This window comes from Cervus canadensis, chromosome 6 (assembly GCF_019320065.1).
Source record: "Cervus canadensis isolate Bull #8, Minnesota chromosome 6, ASM1932006v1, whole genome shotgun sequence".
Lineage (NCBI taxonomy): Eukaryota > Metazoa > Chordata > Mammalia > Artiodactyla > Cervidae > Cervus > Cervus canadensis.
The window spans coordinates 74,310,636-74,328,358 of record NC_057391.1 but is presented as its reverse complement, the minus strand read 5'-3'; the positions used below and the strand labels follow the sequence as shown (position 1 = coordinate 74,328,358).

Genomic DNA, 17,723 nt, shown 5'->3' with positions numbered 1-17,723 from the left:
TGTATCCCATCCCAGCTAGTCAAGGGTTTCCTATAGTCCTCGACTTTTCAGTCTGGGGTCTCTATGCTATTTCAACCCCAATTTCATGAGGTGGTATTAAAGTACCATGCAGTAATTGTTTAAATTTTGCAATGAGAGGTCATTTAAAGTAGCCTTAAAACAAAAAGCTTTCTGACAGAAATGGAAAGTGTTTGCAAATAAGTATGAGTTTGGGGACAGTAACCTCTTATAGCTACTGTTTTCTAAAAATTTTTATTAATTTTTTGCACCACAAAACTTGTGGGATCTTAGTTCCCCAACCAGGGATTGAACCCAGCCACTGCAGTGAAAGCACCAAGTAAGTCTTAACCATTGGACCACCAGGGAATTCCCCTCTTGTAGCTACTCTTGATCCCCTAGCTTTCAGTTTACTGATCTTCCTTTCAGCCATTCATCTTCCAGTATCCCCATATTACAGGTCCTAGCAAACAAGCTCTAGTATAAGACTTCTATGAAAGGGCACAAGGTATTGTCCAGCTTTGAAATATCTTCAAGGGAAGCTTCAGCTTGACGTTCTTAACTCCCAGTGAACCAATCTTATAGCGTCAGGGTTAAAATTAGAGCTATTTGGCCTTGCCTTTTAGTCTTCATCTGCCTTTATACAATTCAGATGCAAAGAACTACATCAGTTTGAGAGTTTATTCTTGTATTTATTAAGTGTTTAAGTGGACAATATTTTTTTTTTTTATTCAGTGTTACCTTAACGTATTTTGTTATCAGCCAGGTCAACATGCCTCTAAATGACTCCTTATTACCCTGACCACATGGCTTTTAGCTATAGAAGTTTAAAGAGAAAACAGTGTCTCCAGTGACATGTAATAGAAAAGATCCCCTGGCAGGCAAGGGGCTTCAGCAGATCTACTTAGGTAATTAACAGGTTGATCACTGCTTACCTGTACTGTGTATTTCCTCAGTAATATACATGCCTTCTCGATAGGTCAGTCCCCCTACAACAGGGGTTCCTGTGGCTGGAGCCAGTGTAGGGTCAAATGCATCAATATCGAAACTCAGATGGATTGGCCTTTGTCTTCTTGAAAGGAGGAAAATAAGAGAAAGTCATTTGGGCTGTACTTGGATATTCATCCTTCCTACAGCTACAACTCCTTGTTTTTGTTGTGTTAATGCTAGTACTTTATTAATGCAGCAGATTTCCAGATTTCCTGTTCTGAAAGTTACTATGTTAGGTGCTTACACACTTCATAGTCTTGCCCTTGTTCTGTGCGCCTCAGACTAACTCCAGTTTGTATTTCTGATTTACCCTGGGCTTTAGAGCCTCTTATATTAAGAACTATCAACAGAGGGAATTCCTCACTTCCATAGGACAAGGGTTCTGGCAAATTCTAGTTGTAGTTGGATTGGTCTAGGTTACAGTTAGTTATCCTCTCAGAGTAGAACAGCAGCTCTGAACTTATGACTGCGATCTTACCATCTCCCAATTGCAACTTCAGTTCAGCCCAATGGTTGAAGGTAACATACAGTAAACACCTATATAGTAAATTATTTATACTTCTTAACACTTTAAGAAACGGTATACTACCAAGGTGGGGCAATTAATCACCCAGAAATGAAGACTCAGCACTGGGAAAATGTTAACTAGCATTTTATTAGCATTCATCTGTCATCTTTCTATACTACCAAGATTTGCTTAATATAAAACTTTCAGATGATGCAATAGTTGAGGCTGGGAAGAGAAAAGTTGGAACAATGAATGCTTCTCCTCTCGAAAGATAAGCATTAAAAATGGAGCTAAAGAGAAATTCACCGGAGCTGTTTTCACTCCCAGCCCCAGAAGAACATGACTGAAGTTTCATAGTCTCTTCCTGAATTATCTGAATTTTTTTATATGTACGTTTTGCTTTTATAAGGTCATTATCCTCAAGAGACAGGCCAAAGTTTACTGCCCACTGACAGTCTGCCCTGTTCCCTTTGGAACCTAGAAGTAGACATCCATTGTAGTTACTTACTTGCCAATCAGCAGATCAAATGTCTGTTCCATGACCTTCTGGATACCAAGTCGATCTATGTCTCTCATAGAAAAATACTGGATATCATAATTCTTTAAAATAAAACTGGTGAGATATAAAGGAAAGAAGCCTTAGCTAAAGAGCAGTTTTTTCAATCAGATGTGGGAGTGGGGCTTGTCTTTATAGTGACCTACAACAGGTTAAGTCCAGAAATAACCTATCAAATGGAACATTAGTGGCCAGGACAGGCCCAAAACTCAACCCTAATGTATCAACTTACTGTTCAGGAGGGTCCACGTCTCTTAGTCCAATATATACAATACTTGGGGAAGAGATACAAGGTTTGATCCAGGAAAATCCTGGGAGCTGTGGTACCTGGGAAGAGAAGGACTCATCAGGGATTCTTGGTCTCCCCAAGATAAATCCCTGTGTGCGGTATGCTTTCTCTCCTTACCCTCAGTGTATGTGTAAACCAGCAAACACACGATCTGGGAAAAAACTGATAGAAGTGGAAATGATTCAGAAGGGCAGCTGCAGAACACAGTATAGTCTTCAGAAGAATAAAATACCTTCTTTTAACACAATCACAGGAAACTAATTAAGCTGATCACATGGACCACAGCCTTGTCTAACTCAATGAAACTATGAGCCATGTCCTGTAGGGCCACCCAAGATGGACAGGTCATGGTGGAGAGTTATGACAAAACGTGGTCCACTAGAGAAGGCAATGGCAAACCACTTAAGTATTCTTGCCTTGAGAACCCCATGAACAGTATGAAAAGGCAAAAGGACAGGACATTGAAAGATGAACTTCCCAGGTCAGTAGGTGCTCAATATGCTACTGGAGAAGAGTGGAGAAATAACACCAGAAAGAGTGAAGAGATGGAGCCAAAGCAAAACAACGCCCAGTTGTGGCTGTGACTGGTGATAGAAATAAAGTCTGATGCTGTAAAGAACAGTATTGCATAGGAACCTGGAAAGTTAGGTCCATAAATCAAGGTAAATTGGAAGTGGTCAAACAGGAGATGGGAAGAGTGAACATCGACATTTTAGTAATCAGTGAAATAAAATGGACTGGAATTGGCAAATTTAGCTCCGATGACCATTCTACTACTGTGGGCAAAAATCCCTTAGAAGAAATGGAGTAGCCATCATAGTCAACAAAAGAGTCCAGAATGCAGTACTTGGGTGCAATCTAGAATGACAGAATGATCTCTGTTCATTTCCAAGGCAAACCATTCAATATCATAGTAATCCAAGTCTGTATTAATGCTGAAGAAGCTGACGTTGAACAGTTCTATGAAGACCTGCTAGAACTAGCACCCAAAAAAGATGTCCTTTTCATTATAAGGAACTGGAATGCAAAAGTAGGAAGTCAAGAGATACCTGGAGTAACAGGCAAATTTGGCCTTGGAGTACAAAATAAAGCAGGGCAAAGGGTAACAAAGTTTTGCCAAGAGAATGCACTTGTCATAGCAAACACCCTCTTCCAACAACACAAGAGAAGACTACACATCGACATCACCAGATGGTCAGTACCAAAATCAGATTAATTATATTCTTTGCAGCCTAATGGCAAAGCTCTATACAGTCAGAAAAAACAAGACCAGGATCTGACTGTGGTTCAGATCATGAACTCAATCTTACTGCCAAATTCAGACTTGAAGAAAGTAGGGAAAAATCACTAGACCATTCAGGTATGACCTAAGTCAAATCTTTAATGATTTTACAGAAGTGACAAATAGATTGAAGGGATTAGATCTGATAGAGTGCCTGAAGAACTATGGACAGAGGTTCATGACATTGTACAGGAGGCAGTGATCAAGACGGTCCTCAAGAAAAAAAAATGCAAAAAGGCAAAATGGTTGTCGAGGCCTTACAAATAGCTGAGAGAAGAGAAGCTCAAGTCAAAAGAGAAAAGGAAAGATATACCCATTTGAATGCAGAGTTCCAAAGAATAGCACAGAGAGATAAAGCCTTCCTCAGTGATCAATGCAAAGAAACAGAGGAAAACTAGAATGGGAAAGACTAGAGATCTCTTCAAGAAAATTAGTGATACCAAGGGAACATTTCATGCAAAGATGGGCACAATAAAGGACAGAAATGGTATGGACCTAGCTGAAGCAGAAGATATTAAGAAGAGGTGGCAAAAATACACAGAACTATACAAAAAAGATCTTCCTGACCCAGATAACCACGATGGTGTGATCACTCACCTAGAGCCAGACATCCTGGAAAGAGAAGTCAAATGGGCATAGGAAGCATCACTACGAACAAAGCTAGCGGAGGTAATGGAATTCCAGTTGAGTTATTTCAAATCCTAAAAGATGATGCTGTGAAAGTGCTGCACTCAATATGCCAGCAAATTTGGAAAACTCAGCAGTGGCCACAGGACTGGAAAAGTTCAGTTTTCATTCCAATTCCAAAGAAAGGCAATGCCAAAGAATGCTCAAACTACTGCACAACTGCACTCATCTCACAGACTAGCAGAGTAATGCTCAAAATTCTCCAAGCCAGGCTTCAACAGTCCAGATGTTCAAGATGGATTTAGAAAAGACAAAGGAACCAGAGATCAAATTGCAAACATCCATTGGATCATTGAAAAAGCAAGAGAGTTCCATAAAAACATCTGCTTTATTGACTATGCCAAAGCCTTTGACTGTGTGGATCACAATAAACTGTGGAAAATTCTGAAAGAGATGGGAGTACCAGACCACCTGACCTACCTCTTGAGAAATCTGTATGCAGGTCAGGAAGCAACAGTTAGAACTGGACATGGAACAACAGACTGGTTCCAAATCAGGAAAGGAGCATGTCAAGGTTCTATATTGTCCCCCTCCTTATTTAACTTACATGCAGAGTATATCATGCAAAATGCCAGGCTGGATGAAGCACAAGCTGGAATCAAGATTGCCGGGAGAAATATCAATAACCCCAGAAACACAGATGACACCACCCTTATGGCAGAAAGTAAAGAAGAACTAAAGATCCTCTTGATGAAAGTAAAAGAGGAGAGTGAAAAAGTTGGCTTAAAACTCAACATTCAGAAAATTAAGATCATGGCATCCGGTCCCATCACTTCATGGCAAATAGATGGGGAAAACAATGGAAACAGTGACAGACTTTTATTTTCTTGGGCTCCAAAATCACTGCAGATGGGTGACTGCAGCCATGAAATTAAAAGACGCTTACTCTTGGAAGAAAAGCTGTGACCAACCTAGACAGCATATTATAAAGCAGAGACATTACTTTGCCAACAAACGTCTGTCTGGTCAAAGCTATGGTTCTTGCAGTAGTCATGTATGGATGTGAGAGTTGGACTATAAAGAAAGCTGAATGCCAAAGAATGCTGGGTGCTGAAGAATTGATGCTTTTGAACTGTGGAGTTCAAGAAGCGTCTTGAGAGTCCCTTGGACTGCAAGGAGATCAAACCTGTCAATCCTAAAGGAAATCAGTCCTGAGTATTCATTGGAAGGACTGACGCTGAAGCTGAGGCTCTAATACTTTGGCCACCTGATGTGAAGAGCTGATTCATTGGAAAAGACCCCTGATGCTGGGAAAGATTAAAGGCAGGAGAAGGGGACAACAGCAGATGAGATGGTTGGATGGCATCACAGACTCAATGGACATGAGTTTGAGCAAGCTTCAGGAGTATGGTGATGGACAGGGAACCCTGGCATGCTGCAGTCCATGAGGTCGCAAAGAGTCGGACACAACTGAGCGAATGACCTGAATTGAAGGTGGCCTTGGTTTCTCATTAACTTACCTAAATAGCAAGAATACTGCTGACTAGATCTTTTCCACCGCTTTGCACACTATTGAATTGTTTACAGATTGGTTCTCGAGATGGGAACCAGGTTATGTTTCAAGTCTCCAAGAGTCAAAATGTGAATTCTGCCTAGTGAATAACCTTTGTACTGTCCTGGTTTAACTTGGTCCCTTACTGAGGGGAGGGATACACAGATTTTAGTCCATGCCTAGCACGAGCTCTCATGTCTTTTGGGTGGGAAAACATTACCGAGGTAATCATGGTTTTATTTGTCTTCTAGACTGGTGTGGGTCCAGGAGTGAGGCCCTGGAGCTTCTTACCAATAATTCTTCAGGCTGTAGGTATATCCATATCACTAGAGGGTACTGCCCACTACCACATTCCTTTATTATGAGATGAGATTATGAGCCACTCCAGGAGCAGGGCCCCTGTTCTATGCCCCCAGCATCTAGACTATCTGATCCAAAATAAGTTTGGTGAACAAATGAAGAAGTGGGGAACATTACCACCATCACCATAAATCTATCCTTCAGAGAAGTCTTACTGAACTAGATTCTCAGAGCCCCAGGATAACCCTTAGAAACCTGCTCGATGTTCTGTTCATTTCGGCCCACAGACCTTGTCCTGTAGTTCTCTGAGGAGAAATGAAACTGGCTGTCCGTGTAGATTTCCAGATGAAGTGGTGAGGGGTGTATTGATGTCAGCATGGGCATCAACCCAGATCACACCAAGGTCTGGGCAGTGTCGGGCATGGCCACTGATGGTACCGATTGCCAGGCTGCAAAGAACAAATAAAATAATCTTAAAGGCCCCCTGCTTGGCAAACATCAGTAATGACAAATATTCTCAGCCAGCACAGCTCCCACTTTGTCCTTAGGGTGAAATCAGGGCTCTAGATTGAGTCTGGATTTGGATAAGAACAGAGCCCCTGGGACTGTCATTCCCAAAGACAAATCCTGAATGAAAGGGAGAGATGGGAGGCGCTAAAGATTCAAAGCTGACAACCGGTTATTCTTGGGGTGTGCCAGGTGTCACTGCTGCCCCTAAATTCCTTTAATTGGATCCATTAGCCTTGGCCCAGAAAAGGACCCAAAATTTTGTTCAACAAATGAAATCCTGTTAAAGAGTTGATCAGTATGTAACAACTTACTAGAAACTACTTAATATCTCTTGAGAGACCAAGAAGAATGAATTACTTTTAAAGAATCAGTTATATTAACTTTTTAAGAATAAAAATTTGTATTACCACTTTTTAGAAAGGTTATGTGATACTTCCTAAAACAAGAAGTCAGCATTTTTAAAGACATTAGCAAGGCAACCCAATTAAAGACCTCATTAGATCACTGAATAAAACAAGTTTATTTGCATGTTCTGCACATTAGCATGACATTCAAGTATCGTTAAGTGTTTCTGGTTTTTGCTTTGCTTGTCCTTGGTCTCTGCTTACATTAGCCAACTGTCCTGCTTGAACTGAAGGAGTACAGCTGATGAAATTGTGTTTGGAAAGCTGCCCAAGCTTCCCAGGAACCAAAGAATTTGTCCTCAGGGCAATGGGAAATGCAGCTTAAGCATCTTAGGAACTAGCCACAGTCATCCTTTTGGTCAGTATACCCTGAGGTAGCATTTTAAGCCCTGTGTCTCACATAGGACCTTTTCAAGAGAGAGCATGGTATGGTGCTAAAAGCACTGGATCAGTTCAGAATACTGCGGGTCTTTCTAGGAAGAACTGTGTGAAATAGGACAAGTCATCTAACTTCTCTAGACTGCTGTTTCCCTTTCTATAAGGTAAGGATAATAATCTTAGTCAGTTTGATGATCAAAGCAGTAGTGTATGTTACTCTGTTAAAGGGAGCTGAGTGACTGAAAAGTGCCTCTTTCTTTAAAATATTCAACAGCTGTTCGGATTATATACACACACCCCTTCCTTTCTAGAATCTTTCAGACAACCTAGGTTTTAGCAGTGAGAGGACTGCAATCTTCATACAAACAAAAGAAAAACCAAAGATTATAATTGCAGTAATAAGTGAGCCCTAAATAGGTAAGCCAACCAGAAAAGAGACTATAAATAAATGAGAGAGACAATAAATGAGCTCTCAGAGCTCAGAGAGTACTGAGCTAAGAGCAAGAGACCCACCCTTGAGTTATTTAATCAATTTCAGTAGAGAATCTGGGACTGACTTCCTTACTCTACCTAAAATTTTATTCTTAATGAGGACTCTACCTGTCTTTCCAGTTCTGTTAATTGATCTGGAAAGTTGAGTGACTCAGGGAAGTTGCTAGATTTGATCTCAAAAGACAATTTAATTGCCCATAGTGGTCACAATGGACTTGAATCCAAGCTCTACTACTTCCTGGCTCTAGATGTTACTCAGCGTCTGTCCCTCATTGTACCCAGCAGTGAATTAGATAAAATAGTATCTGCCTCATGGCACGGTTTTGAGGATTAACTGAGACTATGTATTAAATGCTTGATATTCCTAGTACTTCAGTGCCATTTTTCTTTCTACCAAAAACATCTTCATTACTTAGCTCAAATCATACTCCCCCGTGATATGTGACTAGTCCAGCCCAGACTGGTCTCTTCCTTCGGAGATGTAGAATTCAGTATTTTTTCCTCATTCCATGTATATTTATTTCATTTAATTCTAATAGATCACAGGTTTCCAATACTCCTTGGCACTGCTTGACAACTCATCAGAACAGTGCTCAGTAAACTGCATGCTGACTCACTGAGAGGAAGGATCGATTGCGTAAGCCACCTAGGGTCCATACTGTGGAGGCAGAGAAAGTATTCACATGCCAAGTGGGGCATTTCTAACAAACCTGTCAGCAGAAATGCTTTAAAAAAATAAATTCAGCTTGTTGATGAATCCCTCCAATTCTCCTAAATAATCAAAATGAAAAGTCATTAGAAGTTTTAAGAAAGTTCTCCAAGAAGCAAGCATGAAACATACCATCTAAAAACTTGGCTCTTAGTCTAACTCTGAACTTGCGACACGTCTTACGAAAGAAACTCATACTATGTGCCACGTCTTACGAAGGAAACTACATGCCTCAGGTGGTCCTGATCTTAGACATGAAAATGCTATGTACATGATGCCCTAGAAACCCTAGAGTACTTTAAATGAGGAAACTGAGACAAAGAAGCTAACTGATCCGCCCAGAGCACCGCGCGGTCCAGCCCCTCCACCGCCCTGGCTCCCGCTTACCTGTGGTCGCCTCCCACCGTGACGCAGCTGTAGCCACCCGCCACGGCTCGGCTCACCACCTCCGCCAGCTCCTGGTTGGCCAGGCCCACCGAGCGAGGGTTTACTATCAAGTTGTTATAGAGGTCATCTTTGGGAACTGGAGTAAAATTCAAATCTCCGAAGTCTTTAAGGTGGCAGCCTAGAAAGGAATGAGGGGTGACAAGAGTAATCATGTTATTCCCACTTTTACTGGCCCGGAGCCACAAATAACAGTTGTAACAGAGTGCATATTAGGGTAACTAAAACATCACGTGACAGTGGCAGGATTCTCTCAGTCCTCCCAGCAATCCTGCGGGGTAGATTCTTTTAGGAATATCATTTTACAGGTAAAGAAGCTGAATTTTAGAAAGTAAAACCCAGAAATGTTCACTCACTTAACCTACCAATCACAAAGCTGGTCGCAATTAGAGCTCAGATAGCCTCAAGTTAGAGTGAAAGTAAAATACCAAGAGGAACTGAAAGGATTTATAGAAAATTAAGTAGCATTAATTTAGGACAAAGAAACAAATATAGGAATTCTCATAATATCAACTTTTTAAAAAATAAAAGGCCAATATGAGTACCTAAATATCTCGTGTGTAGGAGGCTTTTACTGTTAATTATAAGATCCCAAACACTGTTGGAACTGCTCAACAGAAATTCTTAAGACTCACAATCCTATTAGGCAACTGCAGTATGCCATTCTATAGGTGAGGGAACTGATGCAAGGCCCCAAGGTCACACAGTTTCTAGGTGTCAGAATCAGGATCCCAATTCAGGCCATTTGCCCCAAAGTGTGTATTCTACACTATGCAGTTGAGACCTCAGACTCCCTCTTGATTCCAACACTTTAAGAACTAAACAGCCCTCTCCCAGGAGCCAACAAGACAGCAGAAGGGGAGCAGGCAGCAGTGGGCGTTCCACAAGTTCACCCACAGGGATGAGCACCCAGACCAGCTGCTGGACACTGACGCAGTGACACAGCTACACGGCACCCCATGGCCGTGGCAGAAGCTCCTGGGCAGGACCAGTCTTGGGGCTCGGCCCAAAGAGAAGCCATAGGTGCTGAAGTCATCCCACTCAGACGGTAGGTGTCTACAACCGCAAGACCTTCACCGGGTGGAAACCAAGTCCAAGATTACTGGACACTACCTGGGTGAGTTCTCCATCACCTACAAGCCCAGGAACCATGGAGCCACCCACTCCTCCTGCTTCATCTGCCTCAAGTACCTGTTTGGCCAGTAAAGGCACAGACTTCTCTTTAAAACAAACAAAATGAGCTACTGGTACATTCTGACAGTAAGCTGTAATATTTTCCCACCCAGGCAGGGTTCACAGTATTCCAGCAAATTACATTAGTCACTCCAGTAACCTTTAGTAACTACATGTTAATCTTTAGTGTAAGTAACAATCTTTCCATCTTAACCATTTATATCAATAAATCAGTTACACTTAGGGTGAGGACTAAATAATCTAACACTATCAGGAGATCTGAGTAAACAGAATGTTAGAACAGATTGTATTCTTAAGGGCCTCCTTCTCCAACTGGGATCCAGGTATGATGAGGGGAGGGGCAAAGGGTGGGTCACAGGACAGACATCTTAATGTTTGCAGAGATTTGTGTTAAAGATCTAGATTAAGACCAGCACAGACCAGTCTTGAGTGTAAGTTGTACAGTTTGAGCTTTACCTCTTGAACCCAAACTCAATCCAAAGCCAAACTTCTGAAAGAATGTAGAAACTTGAGAAGCCACGGTCTGGAACATAAGGCCAACAATGGCCTGGAACATAAGCCCAACCAAGGGATCACCACTAGTAAGGATACTGGAAGCAAAACAGACTGTCTTATCCTACTCTCAATTAAAGGTAAGATGCATATGCAGCTAGACTTCTGTGTGTATCTTCTTTGTATACCATTGCTTTTTTAAAAATAACATATGAGAGATCCAAAACTGGAGAAGATATCAATGACTAAATAAGAAGGAAAGGTTCTGGAGGTAGAATATGAAAACAGACCAAAGATATTGGGAACCAAGAGAAAAAAAAGTAACCAAATAAAACAACTATAAAAAATTTTCTTAAAAGTCTTTTAAAAAGAAAAAAGACATAAGATCACTATTAAGAAGAGGTAGCAAGAATACACAGAAAATCTATACAAAAAAGATCTTCATGATCCAGATAACCACAACGGTGTGATCACTCACCTAGAGCCAGACATCCTGGAATGCAAAGTCAAGTGGGCCTTAGGAAGCATTGCTACAAACAAAGCTAGTGGAAGTGATGGAATTCCAGTTGAGTTATTTCAAATCCTAAAAGATGATGCTGTGAAAGTACTGCACTCAATATGCCAGCAAATTTGGAAAACTCATCAGTGGTCACAGGACTGGAAAAGGTCAGTTTTCATTCCAATCTCAAAGAAAGGCAATGCTAAAGAATGTTCAAACTACCACACAATTGCATTCATCTCATATGCTAGCAAACTAATGCTCAAAATTCTCCAAGCCAGGCTTCAACAGTATGTGAACTGAGAACTTCCAGATGTTCAAGCTGGATTTAGAAAAGGCAAGGGAACCAGAGATCATATTGCCAACATCCATTGGATCATCAAAAAAGCAAGAGAATTCCAGAAAAAAATCCACGTCTTTATTGACTACGCCAAAGTCTTTGACTGTGTCGATCACAAGCTGTGGAAAATTCTTCAAGAGATGGGAATACCAGACCACCTTGACCCGCCACCTGAGAAATCTGTATGCAGGTCAAGAAGCAACAGTTAGAACTGGATATGGAACAATGGGCTGGTTCCAAATTAGGAAAGGAGTACGTCAAGGTTGTATATTGTCACCCTGCTTATTTAATTTATATGCAGAGTACATCATGTGAAATCCCAGGCTGGATGAAGCATAAGCTGGAATCAAGATTGCCGGGAGAAGTGTCAATAACCCCAGATACGCAGATGACACCACCTTTATGGCAGAAAGCAAAGAGGAACTAAAGAGCCTCTTGATGAAAGTGAAAGAGGAGAGTGAAAAGCTGGCTTAAAACTCAACATTCAAAAAACAAAGAACATGGCATCTGGTACCATCACTTCATGGCAAATAGATGGGGAAACAATGGAAACAGTGACAGACTTTATTTTCTTGGTCTCCAAAATCACTGCAGATGGTTGACTGCAGCCATGAAAGTAAAAGACACTTGCTCCTTGGAAGAAAAACTATGACCAACCTAGACAGCATATTAAAAAGCAGAGAAATGACTTTGCCAACAAAGGTCCGTGTAGTCGAGGCTATGGTTTTTCTAGTAGTCACGTATGGATGTGAGAGTTGGACTATAAAGAAAGCTGAGAGTCAAAGAATTGATGCTTTTGAACTGTGATATTGGAGAAGACTCTTGAGAGTCCCTTGAACTGCAAGGAGATCAAACCTGTCAATCCTAAAGGAAATCAGTCCTGAATATTCATTGGAAGGACTGATGCTGAAGCTGAAGCTCTAATACTTTGGCCACCTGATGTGAAGAACTGACTCACTGGAAAAGACCTTGATGCAGGGAAAGACTGAAGGCAGGAGGAGACGGGGACAACAGCGGATGAGATGGTTGGATGGCATCACCGACTCAATGGACATGAATTTGAGCAAACTCTGGGAGTTGGTGATGGACAGGGAAGTCTAGCGTGCAGCAGTCCATGGGGTCACAAAGAGTTGGACATGACTAAGTGCCTGAACTGAACTGAAGGTCACTATGTACTTTACTGAATCTCAAAATATGGAAGGACACTTTGGATTTAAGAGAAATGAAGCATTAACTTTCAAGTTAATATTAGGTCTTGCCACTGTTGCAAGACAGTCTTGTGCTGGACAGATTCTATGTCAGTGCCTATACTTGGATGTTTTAACTTCTCTCCAGTGCTCCAGTGCTAAGTCGCTTCAGTCATATCTGACTTTTTGCAACCCTATGGACTGTAGTCCGCCACATTCCTCTGTTCATGGAATTCTCCAGGCAAGAATATTGGAGTGGGTTGCCATGCCCTTCTCCAAAGGATCTTCTTAACCCAGGGATCGAACCCATGTCTCTTAAGTCTCCTGCATTTGCAGGCTGGTTCTTTATCACTAGCACAACCTGGGAAGCCCCTTTAACTTCCCTATCTATGTTTATCTCAGCATCTCCTTAAACCACATCAAGCATTTAGGCTCTTCCTAGGTGTTTTATGCTAGGTGTATAATTAGAAAGCGTTTATAATCTAAGTAAATAATGCTAATACTAATTTTTGAAGACTAACTCATTTAATCCTCCCATAGCCAATAAGAAATAATGAGAACTAAAGTGATCAGCCTAGTGGTTAAGTGACAGAACTTGAGGAACGCTCAAGTCCAATCATGGAATATAGAATGTAGGCTTCGATAAGTGGGACAGAAACAGTACTAACTGGGCTCACTATTGTTTACTTATCAGAATAAAGCTGCAGAAAGCCTAAAAAGGAACCTTAAGAGAATCTGGCAGTCTTAAAAGCAACACTCTCCATGGCAGAGAGACTGAATTTCATAAAAGGATTTTGGTCATTAAACGTGTAACTATGGAGTGAATCACCAGATTAATTCACAGCCTGGATGGTGGGTTCCGATTCCTTGCTTGCCAAACAGCCTTTTGCTTACTCAGTTAGTTTCCCAGCTGCCCTCATACCAGCAAGAGGACTTCCTGACAGTCGATGTCAGAAGGACCGTTGCTCACTGTAATTACGCACAGATGGGCATTTGGGTTTATACATCATGGTTAGCATCAGTCTCTGGGTATAAAAGCCTGATAAACTGCTACACACTTTAAGACTTCTGTTCCTGGATCCACAAAGCTGAGGGCCAGACCCCTTGAAGGGATTAATACCTTGAGGGCCCTTCCTGAGTGGCCCACCCTGTATGACTCCCAACTCTGCTCCTGGATTTCCACAATAAAGTCCAGGTAAGGACTAGGGACAGTGAATGCTAAAGAAGTGAAAGGAAATTCAGGGAGGATCGGGTAGACAAGGAAGGGCTTCTACAATGAGTGAGTTTTGTACAGGAAAATTTTGTTATTCTATTGTTTTCCTTCCTAATTGACAATAGAAATTTTTGTAAAATCGTCAAGGAAATGTCAAATGGTGAAAGTCATTCTCCAAGTTTGACTACTCTGTCCTTGTAGACCTTTATCCCTAAACAAAATCCATGGTGTTCTTTGTTTTGTTTTTAATACTTCACAAATTTGCACATCATCCTTGCATACAGCCCATGCTAATCTTCTCTGAATTGTTCCAGTTTTTTAGTATATGTGCTGCTGAAGCAAGCACTGTAATATTCTTTTTTTATATATATTTTTAACACAAAAAACATTTAGTATTGGGGTATAGTCGATTAACAATGTTGTGATAGTTTCAGGTGTACAATGAAGGTACTCAGCCATACATATACATGTTAGATTGGTTTCTTGTTCATTTAAGTATCCAGGGTTCAATATTCTAGGTCAGCAAGCAGCTTTCCTCTATATGATTCAGAAACCAGACTCCTTCTGGCTTGTGGATCTGCCACACTTAGGAGCTTGTCATCTTGTATGGCTAAGGTTAAGTCTCCCCAGGTTCAAGGCAGGTGGAGAGGGAGAAGGCACTAAGAAGGCACACCTCTGCTTTTAAAGGCCCCAGCCTAGAAGTGGCACATCATTCCTGCTCAGATGGCACTGGCCAGCAAACTAGGTTTTCACATCCAGAAGAGGATGAGACTGGATTCTGGCAGACAGCTAAATCTGTGACACAGTGAATACTTTCTAGTTCCACTGCCATAATCTTTAAGTGATTAAGAACTCAAAATATGAAAGCTTATGTTGCTGATCTTAACTGTTCCAGTTCATTACAGAGCAGAATCAAGTGAGGGGACCATGCCATCCTGATGCAACCTGATGCAGCTTTCTCCTATAATGCCTACTGCATCAGTAGCATTGTAACACCCAAATGACTAGTGGAACAGAGCCTAAGATTGGTTTCTAAAGAAAATGAGGACCTGAAAGAAGAAATGTATGCCTTGTTTGGAAACAGTTGAACAATTTAATAGGAATGAGATGTCTGCATATTGGAGCTAAGCAATATGAAGTTATAGAGAACATAAATTATGACCCATAGGCTGCTTTTGAGGTGTAAAGAGGTTGATGGGAGGTTAATTTTTTTAAGAGCAGGATGAACTGAGTACAGTTAAAGCAATTAATTTGAGTGCTAATGGCAAATTTTCTGGTTCAAAAAACAAGAAATGGTTTCACCAATTTTAATGAATCTTGGAATAATAGTGAAAACTGCACATATTATAACATGGAATAGCTACCATGCTGGAGGGAGCTCTCTCTTCTCAAATCTTTTGTGCTTCAGGTCAACTCATCTGCAAGTCTAAATTGGAAGAGACACAATATTCCATTGCTGCTCTTTCCTCTTTTAGAAGGTACTGTAAGATGAAATAAACCCGAAACTTCCAAGGAAGCTCTCATATCAAATAGATCTGCAACCAACTGGAAAGGGCTCTCATTTTTCATTTGCAGTGGGGAAAAAAGTCAAGCCCTATATATACTGGCACCGCCTCATTGCTTTTCTCCTCAGTGCTGGAAATAAAAATACACTGACTACTACTCTGATCTTTTAGGCCTGGATGTTACCTTTGGCCTTGATAAACCTCTCAGGTTCCATTGGAGTGGAACAAGAACACAAGGGCATCCACAGAATGATGCAACCGGAAGAAATGAAAAGAGCCCTATCTGACCTTAGCAATGTCTGCGAACAGCACTTCTATTTCAGGGCCCTCATCACCAGTGAATCCCTGAAAGAAGCCAGTGACAGGAAACAAGGGAAAGGAACACAACTTGTCTCTCTCTGCCTACCATGTAGTGCTGGCTAGATGCTTTACGGAGCATCTACTTCCTCTGTTGGTATCATCATCCACATGCTGCAGAAGAAATTCAGCAAAGGTAAATGGCTCCCACAGTTCAGAGCATGCCTGAATCCTCCTTTGGTTAGAGATCAGATAAGAATATTATGAGTGAGCAGGCATTTCTACAAAAGAAGGGGACCCCATTCTCTCTGCTGCTCCACTTGTACTTACAGGTAGCTTTAGCTGCTCCCAAGGCCTCCAGCCAGTCGAGAGACGGGTATTGAAGTGGGTTGACACATGGGTGAGTATAGCGAACCACAGGTAGCCTACTGGCAGAATATCAGACTTGGAGAAAAGCCAAGAGTCTATTGTTGTTGTGCTGTTGTTTAGTCGCTAAATCGTGTCCAACTCTTTAGCGACCCCATGGGCTATAACCTGCCAGGCTCCTCTGTCCAGGATTTCCCAGGCAAGAATACTGGAGTGGACTGCCATTTCGTCTCCAGGGGATCGTCCCAACCCAGGGATTGAACCCATGTTTCCTGCTTGGCAGGCAGATGAGCCGCCTGGGAAGCCCAAGAGTCCATTAGTGTACAGTCTTTTGAACTGTCCTTGAATAGGATGAGAGCTTATGATTCGTCAGGAATAATGAGTCAGTGAAACGTGCAGAAAAATGAAGACTCTGAGTTCTCATTTGGTGCCAAGAGAACACTGGTGGCTCTTAAAGTTACAGATTCATATATTGCACATGGCAGATTTCATCCCACAGAAAGGGAATTCCTGGTATTTTAAAAGGACTGCACCTGCTAATTCTTAGAACCTCAAAGTTGTACCTGGAAGATCAACTTATTGAAAACAGTTACGATGCTACTCTAAGACCACAGCTGAGGAAGGCCAGGGAGAGTAGCCCAGGGGGCTCGAGGATGGAAGGCTAATCCCGGCATCCAGGCTGGTCACTTCAGACATGTCCATCTAACACATACCGGGCTTAACCTCAAGATCAGCTGATATAGACGTGGTTACTAGATGCCTGTGCATGACCGTGATCCTGGTGTAAAAAAACCCCAACACAAAACAAGCGCAAAAGTTTGGCCCAAGACATGTAACAAGAGATGACTTGCAACACCATTTATATTTATATTATATTATATTCATATTTATATTGTTTCCTGCTAATTGGTTTTCCAGCTACATCTGAACTTCTTGCCAAAGGAGAACAGGGCATCACCTGCTGAGAATAGGCTTAGTAATGCATGCCCCTCTGTACCCGACTGATGTCAACCCTCCAGGCACTTCTAGACCACAGTGAGCCAGCCAGCTCAGCTTTCTCGGGCAGTATTCAGACCTTCAGATCTTCAGCAGAGAGATGGCAGCCTGATTCCAACACAGGCAGGGGCAGAGAGAAGAGGAGGGCTCCTCTGGCTTCACAAGTCACTGCAACATAACCACTTTCCCTCATTCCAAACAAGACTGTTAAGCTTCTCTGAGAAAAAGATCTGTTGTTAACATGCTGACAAGACCTCAAGCTACTTCAATATCTAACCACAGAAAGAGATAGCAATGATCCCTGGGGCTAAAATATTGCTCTTCAGAATATGTGATTTTTTCTTTTTTAAATTCTTGATGCTTCACCTTGTTCCAGGAAGGACTGAAAGGGTGAGTGACTACTAAGGCTCTGCCAGTAAACCAGTCCAGATGTGTAGCTCCCTGCCCCAGACCTGGGCTAGCATCCCAGTGAGTTTCCCAAGGAACCTCAACAAACCAGACGGACCACATTCCACACAATTCAAAAGCACATGCATGAAGACCAAGTGGCCAGGGTGGCTCATGTGGTCATAACAGATGCAAAGGAAAGAATCACT

At 41.8% G+C, this 17,723-nt stretch overlaps 1 protein-coding gene and 1 non-coding gene across 2 annotated transcripts in view; both read right to left on the bottom strand.

Annotated features, from left to right (window-relative positions):
• ARG2 (arginase 2) overlaps positions 1-17,723 on the bottom strand; it is a 32,937-nt gene that overhangs the window by 1,975 nt on the left and 13,239 nt on the right. The window contains exons 3-7 of the mRNA XM_043472353.1: positions 8,982-9,159; positions 6,391-6,550; positions 2,284-2,378; positions 2,004-2,108; positions 933-1,069 (exon numbers count right to left, since the gene is read on the bottom strand). Coding sequence (XP_043328288.1) covers positions 933-1,069; positions 2,004-2,108; positions 2,284-2,378; positions 6,391-6,550; positions 8,982-9,159 — 675 coding nt within the window. The remainder of the gene's footprint in view (positions 1-932; positions 1,070-2,003; positions 2,109-2,283; positions 2,379-6,390; positions 6,551-8,981; positions 9,160-17,723) is intronic.
• LOC122444426 lies at positions 14,201-14,309 on the bottom strand. The gene has a single exon (XR_006270265.1). It is a non-coding gene; the product is annotated as a U6 spliceosomal RNA (small nuclear RNA).